Genomic DNA, 13,578 nt, shown 5'->3' on the forward strand with positions numbered 1-13,578 from the left:
CAGGATTTTGCCATTAACATCACGTTTGCACCGATTATATAAAGGACTGAAAATTGCTGAAAAATCAGTCAAGTGTTGCTTGCATTGACGTATGAACTTCTGACCTCTACTTCTCTGTATCTTCTCCCAGTGGCACTGAGATCACAGCAATCCTGAAACTTAGATTAGCACCTTTAAACTCTGGTTCAGAGACAAATCTTCTAATGTGGTTTATCCCTTACAAATTGGAGGCTTCAGTACAGCTGACTCCTAAGGCACGGCTTTGAGGGAGCTGTGCCATTCACCGGGGAGATTGGCTTTTCATGGTCACATTCTCTGAGAACATGAAAAGTGGTAAGGGAGAAGTTTTGCTTCATGAGATGAAAGAATATGCTGTTTTCTACAGTTAGTCACTATTGTATAGATTTTTTTAAAAATATTTTATTTGTTTAGGTCTTATCTACTGTGGCTTATGTGTACTTATCTAGCACAAAGGCTTGGCCACTCTGTCTCCTCTCTGAAGTCTAGGCTTGAGCAAGGTCGGCTGGGAAGCAGGCAAGCTAGCATTTTCCAAGACTATTATAAGTATATACATTAATATTCATTAAGTCATGGGGAAAAAAAAAGCAAAGCTTCAAATCTGCAAATATTTTTAAGGGGAAAAGTAATAAAAATCAAGTACCTGAAAAATACTTTTTTATTCTACAGTTCTGGTGACATTGTACTTTTTGTCATGTTAATGCATAAGAATCAACAATGCTTATACTTCATATGAAATATTTAGAGAATGGTGGCTATCAGCATATCTCTAGGGCCTTAACGATATCACTGATATTTGCACATTCAGTCAGGAAATACTCTGTACAGCTTTCCAGTACCCCACCTTTGCACAGTTTTGACTGCAGTATCTCTTGTTTCATGTCAGGGTGACCGAGAGAGTTTACCTTTTAACTGGACTTCATTAATGGACAGAGTTCAGGGTTTGTAGCTTTCAGCACTCAGTCTTCTATTACTAATGGATACTGCACAAATTACACTTCTGTCCTTGTCATAACTTCGCAATATCTTTTTGCATATATCATTTTGCACATATGTAAAGGTGTACATCTGCCTGTAGGGACCAATTCATGCCTGATGTGTGGTTTCTCTCAAATATTTTTCACCAAGTTTTCTGAACTGGTGTTCTTCTAGGTTGTAATCACAGTTCTGCCTGGAATATGTCAAATTAAGCACTTTGTCTCTCCCTTCATCCCATACTTATTTTCTACTCCCATGCAACTTCAGTCCTACTGTCCCGCTGGTGCTCAACTTCACAGAGCTTTGCAGTGGCAGTAACAGAGGCTGCCTCAAATGACTGCTTCTTCCTTGTTATTCATGAAGTTCTTAATCTCCAGAGTAAAGATAGTCAGAAATATGTTATCAGAAAAGTGAGCCACCTCTTCAATTCTTCACAGCCTGGGGCACCCTCCCGCCAGCTTCACTTTTGGAGTGTGTGTAACAGTAGTTGAAGTTGCCATTTGAGCTGGGAATCTTTTGAATTAAAGCATTTCTTAAACTAAACAATGTGAAGAGCATCTACTTGACTGACTCACCTTTGCCTCAAATCCATACTGACAATCTCTTTTAATCCTCAGGACTGCAGACTTAGAGAACATTGTATCTGTATGAAGACACATCTAAATTTTGTGTTAGCAAGAAAAATTAAACTGTCTTTGGATACTAAATGTGATCTATGATCACAGTGAAAATTCTTTACCTTGTTTTTCTGTAGGAAATTATTTGCTCTTTAGATTCCGCTTTCCATCCTGATGCAGCAATTCAGTGGGGTGGAGAACATGTGAGGCACTTTGGCATAGACAGTTAGGTCCTACTGTCTGTCTCCACACTCAGACTGTTTTCTAGAAACTGGAGCACTGAGGTCAGTGACAAATGCTCTTGCAAAGGTGTTACTGAGGGACATTACAGCTCTCAGTTTTCCCAAAATCTTGTGCAGCTCTTATTCAAGTATGAGTAAGGGAAGTACAGAGGAGAAACAATTTGATCTACCATACTTGCAGGGATGAGGATGAGGTGAGGATGTGTTAATTAAGAAAGGAACAGGAGCCTGTAGATCCCAGGCTGAACATATCCAAGGGCTCCTGTGTCTCACCCTAACCTGTCCCCACTAAGGCCATATCAGTCCTGTGTGATAGAGCAGCTCTCTGCAAGCAGCCCCATGTCAGAAAACAGCCCCATGTCAGAAAACAACTCCTTCAGGACTTGCCATTTCTTCACCCCTTCCACACCTCAGCAGAACGAAGGCAGGAGAGCAGGACCACCTTCGTAGTCCACAAACATAAGGTCCACATGTATGCTTTGTGTGGAAAATGCAATTCAAAGCATAATGAAGCTCCTTTTTGGAAGATTGTAGAACCCGACACCTCATAAGTCTGCCCCTGATTACAAGAACAGCTGGAGTAGGGACTTGCATTTCCAGCTGACACATTTGCTTGGTATGGAAATTAATTTTGATCTTCAGTGCTGTAAAACAACAACCCAGTGTACAAGGCAGCTCTGGTGATGCAATGTGTTCCTCCTGTTTTGCAGGTGAAGGAGTTCCATGGAAGAGGAGAGCTGCTGCCCAGGCCTGAGCCTCTGCCCCTCTGGGGTGGCGATGACACAGGTAGGGACCAGGCTGCACGCGGGGGCTGTAAGGGGCTGTTTTGGCCACAGCTTCATTTTGGGTTGCAGTGCTTTTTTCCAAAGCCAGGCTTCAGTGGAAGTTGTTTTTCTCATTGAAATGAGGCATGGGCTATCGCCCACCGTTTTCCAGAGAACAGCAACAACAACCACTGCTTTTGCGTGGGATGGCTGAAGTGCACAATGTGCTGCACAAGAGCTCCTGAGGAATTCTGCCATGGCATGAGGAGAAACAAAAGTATTATGGTAAATCCCTCGAGTAAACCATCAGCCTTGCTTTATCGTCAACCTGCAGTGTGGGCAGAGCTCTCATTGCTGCCTGGCAGGTGCACAGGAACCGGGGATATGGGTACTGTGCAACAAGGGGCCACATTACTTTTTACTCTGTCTCATTTCTGTTTTGGGGATTTTGTTTCTTTGGGGAATGCTGGTTTTGTCTGGTTGATTCTTGTGCTTTTTTAAAAATTTCTCTTTGCCTTATCATAAGCATAGATATTATTTAGAAGTTAAAAGTGCAGCAGATTAACTTATACTTGGTATTGTGGTTAAACGGCATGTCAGAAATATAGAATTGCATTTTAACCAAGGAAAAATTGTGGTGGCTACAGGCTGCAAATGTCCTGATAAACAAGCACTGCCCCAGCATGACAAGTATCTGACAGATCCTGAGTCAGATTTCACTTGAACTATTTGGGGATTTTCTTCCTGCTCTCTCTGCCACTTTTCCAACTGTCCCCCTGGGAAACATCCCAGCAGCCTCTGTCCCCATTAGGAGGAAATCTTTCACTTCCTCATTCTGATTTTGAGTGCTTAATGGTCCTGGATAATTCCCTTGACCTATAACCAGTCTAGGCTTCTATGCATACAAAAGAAATGCCAATCTAGGTGATATATTTTATGAAAAAAATTTAGAAATACATTTAAGTAAGCACTCTGTCCTGTGTGTGATGTTATTGTGGTATGTGAATGTTGCAGACTGCGTTGATTCCTAGCCAACTTTAGCTATACTCATAACACTTTTTCTAAAATATGGGATCCCACACTGGATAGCTCTGCTGATTTCACTAAACTGGTGCTTTCTTCTGTCTGAAAAGCAGGGGTCTGCCTGGCTCCTCTGTCAGCAGCACGAGCAGTGCAAGGGCTGGCATTGCCCTTCTCGCTTGCTCATGGTCGTTCTTCTGTAACAAAAGCTGTCCCCTCAGATCAAATGCTGGCAACACATTAAATTGACCTGGTTAAAAATGCAGTATTTAGGGGGAGTTTCTTGACAGTGTTGGGTACTGTTCTTTCTCTTACCTGGATTGTTTAAGCATCTGGGATAAATTCAGTTAAAGCAGAAATAGCTCTTATAGTTTACTGCTCTAGAAACTAGTCTCTCAGAATTTTAAGAACCTTTCTACCATGACCCAGCTGCCTTAAACCTTCAATGTTAGCTTGCACTAACTGGCTGGCTGGGGACACTTAGTACAGCACATTAAGTCACCTTTGATTTTTAATATTTTCCAATGGTTCCGCTTAAGAAGCATTTAACATGTACCTCACTGTATCAATCAATTAAACTTAATTAAAACTCAACTACTTCACCATAACAAACCTTACAGCCAATTCTTGGGCACTTGTAAGAATGACATTAGAGGACTATAGCAGTATTTCTTTCAAAGCTTCTGCAAGAGCAGTCTGAGGAAATCTTTCTTAGCATCTGCACAATCCCTTTGGTTAGGACTAAAGTTGTATGTTTTTACTCTGCTTTCATATTGGCTCTTGGTTATGCCAGAGGACTTTAACTGCTTTTAAGCAAAAAACATGAATTCTCAGATTCTAAGCCCAAAGTGGAATGTCTTAGAAGTTGTTCTTAAATTTTGTGCTGTGTTCACATGGTGAAGTTTGATGCCCCTGAGTATGATTGCAACAGGTGAAGTAATTCCTTGGCCAAAGGATGAGGAGCAAAGAAGAGCAACGTATAACCATGAAATTTTGTAATTTCTCAAAATGATCTTTAAAAGCTTTATAAAAGATCTATCCGTCTTAATGAAAAGCAGTTCTAAGACTACTGTAGCCTTTCAAAGAAGTGTGTGAATTGCTGGCAGATTCAAACCACAGCTAACATTTACAGTATTCTCCCATTATTTATCTTATAAAAGTATATGTATCTCTTGAGCTTTCAAAGGAAAGCTTTTCAAAGGAAACAGAAACAAAGACCTACCAGCTATGATTTCCATGACTAGATAATCTGTAATTGCTGTGTGTAACGCTAAACAGTAGGACAGCAAAAAAGACATTGCTTCACTGATATCTCTGCCTTCTTTAGAGCTCTACCAGCTCGTGAACCACAGAGGGTAAATGCCCTCACCACATCAGTGCCAATGCTGCAGGAGCTGAGGGAGAGTCCCTACAGTGCCTTGCATTTCCACGCATATTCATCAACCTCAAATACATGCTTATTAGCAAGAAACAGCTCTTAGTTTTCTACATCATTTACCTCAAATTATTCTTAATAATTTGGATCTGAAGTGCCTATTAAATAAAGCTAAAAAATGAGTGATATTTAATGCCTCTAGTTTGCATTTTCAGCCTTACAGAAATCTTGACAATCCTTGCAACTAGATGATGAGTCTCACAATGTTTCAAGTTTCTTTTGCATATCCCTACCTGTTTGTATTTAGACATTTAATACCTGTGGCTGAAGAGAAAAATGTGAGATATTGAAGCACCTGGAAGCTCTGAAAACAGAGATCAAGAAAAACAAACATACCTCTTGTTGATTTTATTAAAAAATGATGTATAATCTAGTTTTATAACTTGGGCAGAGTAACTGGACTCATGATTTTGGAATGCTTTATGTTGGCAGCACCGTTCTCACACTGACCATCTCATTTACAGTTCTCTGCTCCTGCCTACTCAATTTAATTCATTTTGCAACTGAGATGGGAGTGCCAACTGCATATCTAGCACAGGTTTGCTGTGGTCTGAGAAGTGGACACTTACTTGTGTCACACAGGAGGAAATCAGGTGCTCCTGGTGGCCCAAAATAATGCAGTTCATGAGCTCAGCTCAGAAAGAGGGAAGGAGGCAGGCAGAGAGGAAGGGAGGAAGGAAGGAAGGGACAAAGGAAATAAGGAAGGAACAATGGAAAAGAGATTTTTATGAGACTTTCGCATATATTCACACCTTCGGGGACTGATTCTCTTCTGAGTAGCCCAAAGCTCTGCAGAATGCTACTGCTTAGATTTGATAACATTTTGCACATACCTTGGTGCTCACTCTGGCAGTTATCAGTGCATATCCAAGAAGCGAAGCAACAGATAATGTCTGTTTGGTTAACACGCTTGATAACATTGATAACTTTATGCTCTCAAATGCACTTTGAAGTTAACATTCCCATGAACAGAGTGGGAAGAGAGATGTAAGTGGCTGAGGTGTAGTTCCCTTATTTGTCAATTTATCTACAGAGTGCATGCATGGGGAGATCCACATTTGCCATAGAGATGGATGAACTGTTTCCTTCTGCAATGAAAACATATGGTACATCTGGGGAACTGCAGCCAGAAAGACAGAGACATAAAAATTGGAGTACTTGCTAGAAATTTTCCCTAGTGCTACACCTCACATTGTAGCTCCATCTTGCACTGCAGAACATGATGTGCAGTATCCACAAAGAGTAAATAACTCCACTTCTGTGTGCACAAAATACTGAAGGGGCAGTGAAAGCCGTTGTTTCTCCTCTCTTCCCCTTGAGAAGCTAAAAAAAGCCTCCACCAAGGTCTGTTGTTTACTTGACCTACACAATGCTATTCTACAATACAGTGTAGATTTTGAGCACAAAAAAGTCCTCTGAAGACTCATGTCAATATTCCTGTCTGGAAATACCCAAAAGATTCACTTTACACCTGTGGAGTTTGCTCTAAAGAAAACTGGGCTTCTATCTCCATTTGGGAGTTCCTAACCATCATTCTTTACTGCCCATGAGGACTGGCAGTAGAATCCTAATTCCCCCCAAAAATTGTGTTCAAAATGGAGAAGCACAGCATTTTCCCCACTGTCCTTCTATGAAGCTCCCTGATCTCACCTGAATGAAAGAGGAGCGCCCACCAACCCAGCATTTCGCACCCACTCTTTCTCCTCCTTGGCAATCTGCTGTGGCTGCCCTTTGAGTAATAACACCACTGCAAGAAATTCTCGGTCTCATTCAGCTCACTCTGGACACTAATTGTTTTTCAGAGTGATTATCAGAGTGGTCATTTTTGTCTCACTTTCCAACATCAGCTGATCATAATACATGTTTAACTTTGTCTTTTCAGAGCAATATCTTAAAAATTGATCTTCAAACCAGCCTTGGTATTGTTCTTGCCAATATGGGTCTCTTCAAGAAAAGTAAGAGTTTAGTTACTCAAACACAACAATTGAGGAATTTGATTTCTTCATTCAAAAGTTGTGAAGGTTACAATTTCAAGCTCATGGCATCTCTCAGCTTAATGAAACATCAGCTTTTGTTCTATTTTCCCTTCATCTTTTCCAATAAAGCTCTTTACCCTGACACAATAGCTAGAATAATTAAAAATGTGATGAAACTGATCTAAAAGCACAGCTTGAAATTCAGCTCTGCAACTTACAGAAGATAATTATTTCACATTTTCTTTTCCTTTAATGTATTCGTTTAGACACTGCAACATGTTAGCAGATCAAAGGTCTAATAGAGTTTAATTGCAGTTAATATAAATGTCTCTCTGTGTGTCATACTGAACTGGCACCAAAAAAGAAATGTAACAGTCCAGGTTGAAGGCATGTGAAGTCATTCCAGATTTACCAGTAGGACAGCCCCGAGCCAATCAACAGCCACCAGCAGCAGGTAGCAGGAAGAGTTCTGTGGCTTGAATATTGCAATTTGAAATATTTGTAGTGACTGCCCATTTGAAATTTTTGGTGAAAAAATTGTGTTCCCAGTACTCCTAGCTCTGAATAATTTTTCCCACATATAAACCAAAACCATTTCACCACCAGTCTTCAGAACTCTGCAAAGTGGATTTTGATGTCACAGGTTGTTATTCTGTCTTTTATGGCAATGCATAGAGAACAACCATAGTTTTTCTGACCTGCGAGAGATCTACTATCTGAGGAGAAAATGAATCAGTTCCTATCTGTGTCCTTTTTTCTACATACACAATGAAGGAAGGCTAGACAAGCTGGGTTTAGCTTCTTAAAATGCTTCAGGGGTGAGGATTTCTCAGTACTTCTACTCCTTTCTTTCCTCCTTCAAGTATTTTTATTGTCCTTGAAGTCCCATTTTCTTGGAAACCTTGTGAGATGTAATACAGAACTAAGTATTTATATTTTTATCCTTTTTCTTTTTTTTTTCTTTTTTTTTTTTCCCAACTTCTTATTCTATTGAATTGTAAATCTAGGGTCTGATTTATTAGAGAATATGGTGAAGGAAATGAGATTCAAATTAGCCAAAATAGGGCCCCAAATGTGTTTCTGTTTCTTCCAGACTGTGGCAGAGATTTCTAGAGAAACTACTGCATTGGCACAGTAGCGTGGGACAAAGGTGAGGAAAGGCAGGAGAATAGAAAAGAGGCCACCAGGGAAAATAGCAGAGTGACAAGGAGATGGCACTTCCACCACTCTCCCACGTACCAGCAGGATATCCAGATCTGCCATTTCCTCTTGTCCTAACATTTCCTTCACCAAGTTGTGCTTTCAAACCAGTATCTAAACTGCAGCTCTCTCCTGTCTGAGATCCTGTTTATGCTGCAGGGACCCACATGTTGGCTTGCAAGACGTCATGGAAAGCCTTTTATCTGGAGTCTTGCCAGTGAGAAAACCCTAGGCCTTATATAAAAATGTTATGTTTTTAAAGAGAAATATGAGGGGCATAATCCACAAACCTTTTGTGCAGCTATTCAGATAAGCAATAAATCACACAGAAACATGGGTTATTGCAAGAGTAATAGAGAATAATAGCTGTAGGAAAACGTGGCGCAGAAGAGAAGCTGAGTATCAGGAGTCTCCTGGGTATTTATTTGGATTGCTTGGCTCTTGCTCAAAGAGAATTATTGTTATGTATTTTATAGACATCGAAGGAAACTTCAAAAACAAAAATCATAAAAAGGCCATACCGAATGATACCCCCACAGAAAAATGAAAATAATCAGTTGTTTTATTTTTTTTCTGTATTTTTATTGTTGTTTCTAAAGGTGACTTTGAAATTGGGAATGTGCCCGTTTCTTCCTTACAATAAACAGGCAAAAAAAAAAAAAAAAAAAAAGCACAGCATTTTGTAGTACAAGTGTCAGAACTTTATGTATTATATTTCTCTGCAACATATTTTTCAAGATAAGTCTGTGCAATCACACTTCATAAAGCGTGAGGTTTGTTCAAGAGGAAGAACATAACTAAGGTCAGACACTGCATACCAGCATGTTGATATTCATCAAACATCAAGCAGCAGAATTGATGTTTCAACAGAAAAACCTGACTGAGGATATAACTCTTTTCCTACAGATGCAAAGATTCTGAAGTAAAGATATTTTAGAAGAGAGAAGGGCTATCTAAGGTTTACTGTTTGTTATCCCCTAGTATTTGTCAAGGCCCTACACAGAGAGATGGCTGTACGCAGATTGATTGCCCGATGCCTTCCTCAAAGAAACCTGCTGTTTTCCCACTTCCTACACAGCAAGTCATCTTCAGGAGATGGAATGCTTTTGTTCATGTGATGGAGACACGGGTTGGCAATTTTTTAACCTAAAAAGTATCAATATCTATACTTCCCACTTCCCAGAACTAGGGGAGAAGGAAGTGATTCCAGCAGCCAGTTGGAAAAAATGACTTATTTTAAATTATGTCAACAATAATTTTCTTTCTTGACATCCTCTGTCTAAAAGAGATATTTATATCCTCATTGTTACTGCACACTTGAGAATGCAATTAGTAAATACCATTTCAGTAGTTAGGGAAATGAATTCAAAACCTTTCATTGTAATCAGGCTTTAATATGTTGGAATAAAATTGCTTAGTTTACCTGAGATACATATCATTTTCATTTAGCCTATCACATTGTTCAACCAGCATTGTCTGGAGATAATTATTGAAGAAGACAATCTCCATTGTCTGCCTAAAACAGAGCACCATAAACTTATTTGCTGCAAATTAAAACATGGAAAATTGTTGCCACTTTTAATATAGTTGCACAAAAAGAATGAGTTTTACTGGTATGCTAAAAGCAATTGCAGCAAATGCAAGGTTGTGGCTTACAGCTTATGTTCTGAACAAATATTTAAGGCATCCCAGTTAAAATAAATAGATTTATATGTAAGAAGAAATTAGAAACTGTAAAACAAACACCTCCCCACAGGAAGCATCGAATGCCTGTGGACAATCCCAGAAAACAAAAGAACACAATTACTTGAACATAGATTTCATGAGAATAATTTGGAGAAAAGTCATAAATATTGAAACAACAAATAAAGAACTTTTACTCCATAAGCACACGTATTTATGCATCATCACATGGATGTGAATCATCCCATTATAACTGAGGTTGCTACTTGCCTCCTAAAAACAAAGACACTGGTTTGTAGATCTGAGAGTAGGTAAGTTCTAATACAGGACAACCTACCAAGAACTGAGGTCTATACGTATCTTTTAATATGAAGTATAACATCATGTGCAATACTACATTTAGAATCAGGCTGAAGCAGAAGCCTGACTGCAAGATGGGAGAGTCTGCATTCACACAATCTTTTTTCTCTTACATTTGCTGTTACATGACAGATCCATCAGAATTTCAAGACAGTTTTAACCACAAAAACTACAGGTTCTGATATGCTGGGCACTTGTTTGCTGGTCTCTCAGCATTGCTCTGTGTTTGAACATCTTTTGGCACATACAAATGTTCTGAAGGGAAGTGAAAACTAAAAGGACACTGCTTGCATATAGTACATTTGGTTTAAAAAAAGATGTAGAAGTATTCGTAAGTAATAACTAATCCCACTAATCCCAGAATTAACAAAACTTTTTAGATTGGATTACCTTCCCGTCAAAAGAAAATAGAATTCCTCCTCTTCCAGATGAGGGAAGGGAAGATAGTTCAGAAGGGACTGGCTAGCTGAAGTGATCTGAGAGGATAAGTACATCATTTTGCAAAGTTATAGTGCTGTTTAGAGCAGCCATCCCATCCTAAGGTCAGCCTATGATCAACACTGGAGCAGGTCCACATGGCCTTGCCTAGCTGAGGTTTGTAAACATGTATTCTTTTGCCTCTTGAGCAAGTCTGTTCCAGGGCTGTGCTACTCTCATGATGATTTCATTCCCTAACATCCAGACTGAATACTCCTATCATTGCCATAACCCCCTTTTGCACATTTTGTTACTGAGAAAATTTTGGCTCTGGCGTCACTGTAGTTCTTCAAGATCTGGTAGGTGTAGGCTGCTGTTCAACAGCCTTTAACCTCCTCTTCATCAGATTAAACAAAGCCAGATCTTTAGCGTCTCCTCTGTGATACCGTGCAGTAGACCAAGTGACCATTCTCATAGTCCTTCACTGAAATATCTCCATTTTCTTGACATTTTGAGCTGGAGGCAGTTTTCATATTACAATTGTCTCAGCTTATGGAACATGTGAAAATGACCTTTTCACTTGAAAGGATTTTGAAAATGACTTTGAGATAACAGTGTTCCTTTGAAGGTGACTGCAGCTTTTAGAGTCCTGTTTTCAGCAAGAAATAGAAAAGAAAGAGGGATCTGAGAAAAGGAGACAAAGTGAAATACCGGAACAAGTTAGGTAAGAAATATTATTTGGAGGAGGAGGTGGGGGCTGCCCATCTGGAAAGCAGCTTGGTAGATGAGGACAAAGTTGAACACAAGCCAGCAATGTGCCCTTGTAGGAAAGAGGGTGGACGATATCCTGGGCTGCATTAGGAAAAGTATTGCCAGCAGGTTGAGAGAGGTAGTCTTTCCAGATCAATGTTCAGATTCTGGGCTCCCCAGTACATGAGAGACATGGTCATACTGGAAAGAATAGTGAAGTACCTAATTTATGCCATGTCACTACTGTTACATTGTGATCCAGGATAAAAATAGATTAATGTGATCTACTTAGCAGATAGGGATGGACCATATTTGAAATCATTTAAGCCAGCAAGTTTCATTCTCCTGAGAGAGGAAAGCCAATGGCAAGAGTCTTCCAAATAATTGCATTGCTCCATATTTCACTGAATACGTTGCCCAGGAGCTTTACCATGACAGTCACTGAAATATACCTTTCCTTTATTTCAATCCCTGTATAACTCTGTAAAAGTATGACACCCCCAAAATACCCTTCTGTCAGGGATTTTGTCTGTTTTCGGTGCTGCCCACACTCATCAGCATATCCAAGCTGAGCTCCACCTCCCAGCTAACTGAAGAATGCCTGAATAGGAAGAATCTGATCTGGAATAGGAATTAGTCCTGCTGGAAATGCCACTTACAGTTTTCCAAAGCAATGAACAAATTCCCCATGAAAGGACTTCCTCTAGAAATGACTTCATCATGTTGAGGGAAGTATGCTAACTTCCCCACAACTCTGCAAAGACCTGATGAATAACCATCAGCTCTAGAACAAGTTTGGCCTTGGCAAAACTTCGCAAGAAAAACAGTCATATTTTTGGACTCAACTCCTGTGAAAAAAAATCAATCTCATGACAAAACTGAAAGAGAAAACAGCCCTGACACCACAGGTCTTGAGACTCCAAATCAGCCACCAGCCGATGTCTGTGGAAGAAGAAAGGCTACACTTCTCTCCTGTCAAATCTACAACTGATAGAGAAGAGCTTTGCCAGACAGGGTCAGAAAGTGGTTTCATCATGTTCAAACCTTGCTGACTTGCAGTTTTTGTAGTGCAGATGGGGCAGTACCGCAGCAGTTGTAGAGGCAGAAGTGAAGCAGTTCCAATCAGAAAAGGCAGCCTGAAAGACAGCTTTCTCTTTTTGTAGAAACCAGAGGGGCTGTTTATGGCAGTTCAGAGCAACTCTACAGCAATCATCAGTTTCTATGGGATGTTGTGTTTTAGATGTCCAGCTTTCAGCTGTTGTGCGCTATTGCTATGTGGTAATGCTGACAGCTGCTGTGCTGCGCTCCAAATTAGTGCCTTCCTCTTGCCCAGGAGTGAAGTAATACCTATGTACAGGGCCAATTTCCAGTTCACTATGGAAATACCCCCAAACAAGTGAAAATACTACCAAAACAGATGCTTTGTGCCTGTTTCCTAATCCACTGCATGATACTTCCTGCTTCTATACGGAGTTTCCCATTCACTCCCACACAAGTTCTTTTTTTAAAAAAAATCTTTTCTTTCTGTTTTTCTTCCAGTCCAAATATTTTGGGTTGTGAAAAGAATTTAGTATCTCAGTAGTTTCACATTTCTTGTAAGATGGCTGCCCAGGATGCAGAGCCATGCTGGTAAATGATGGCATTCAGCCTGAAAGCCTGTTTTAATTCCTGCAGAGCCAACTTGAAGTAAAATTCAATTTTGAAAGCTTTTAAAGATCCTCTGAGAAAATGATAATGAATGATGAAAGAGGACTTTTTGCAAGCCAATAGCTGCAATATACTGATAAAAGTGAAAAAAAAAAAAAGTTTTTAATTGGTTTAGCATCCTTAAATTGCTTTAAAAACATTTGAATTACCTTTTCAATCCAATCAAAGTCCCACTTGGCCCAGGATCTATCTCCAGCAATGTCACTGACAGGTGTTTCTCAGCCTGTGGCCTTTGCAGTGCTGGCAGTCCATTAAACATCAGATGGTGACCTGAAAAGCAGTCACAATTTTTTTTTCTAAGTAATCAGTCAAGCAAAGGTAACAAGGAAATCAAAGTAATAACATTTCCAAAACTTTTCTGAAAAAGCAAAGTGAGTGAACGCTTAAAGCTTGGCTTAATTGTAGCTGTAT

At 39.8% G+C, this 13,578-nt stretch overlaps 1 protein-coding gene across 1 annotated transcript in view; it reads left to right on the forward strand.

Annotated features, from left to right (window-relative positions):
- SGK1 (serum/glucocorticoid regulated kinase 1) overlaps positions 1–13,578 on the forward strand; it is a gene marked incomplete at both ends in the record, with an annotated part of 74,844 nt that overhangs the window by 46,017 nt on the left and 15,249 nt on the right. Inside the window, one exon of the mRNA XM_079532564.1 lies at positions 2,566–2,641. Coding sequence (XP_079388690.1) covers positions 2,566–2,641 — 76 coding nt within the window. The remainder of the gene's footprint in view (positions 1–2,565; positions 2,642–13,578) is intronic.

The sequence above is a fragment of the Tetrao urogallus genome, assembly GCF_951394365.1.
Source record: "Tetrao urogallus genome assembly, chromosome: 2".
NCBI lineage: Eukaryota > Metazoa > Chordata > Aves > Galliformes > Phasianidae > Tetrao > Tetrao urogallus.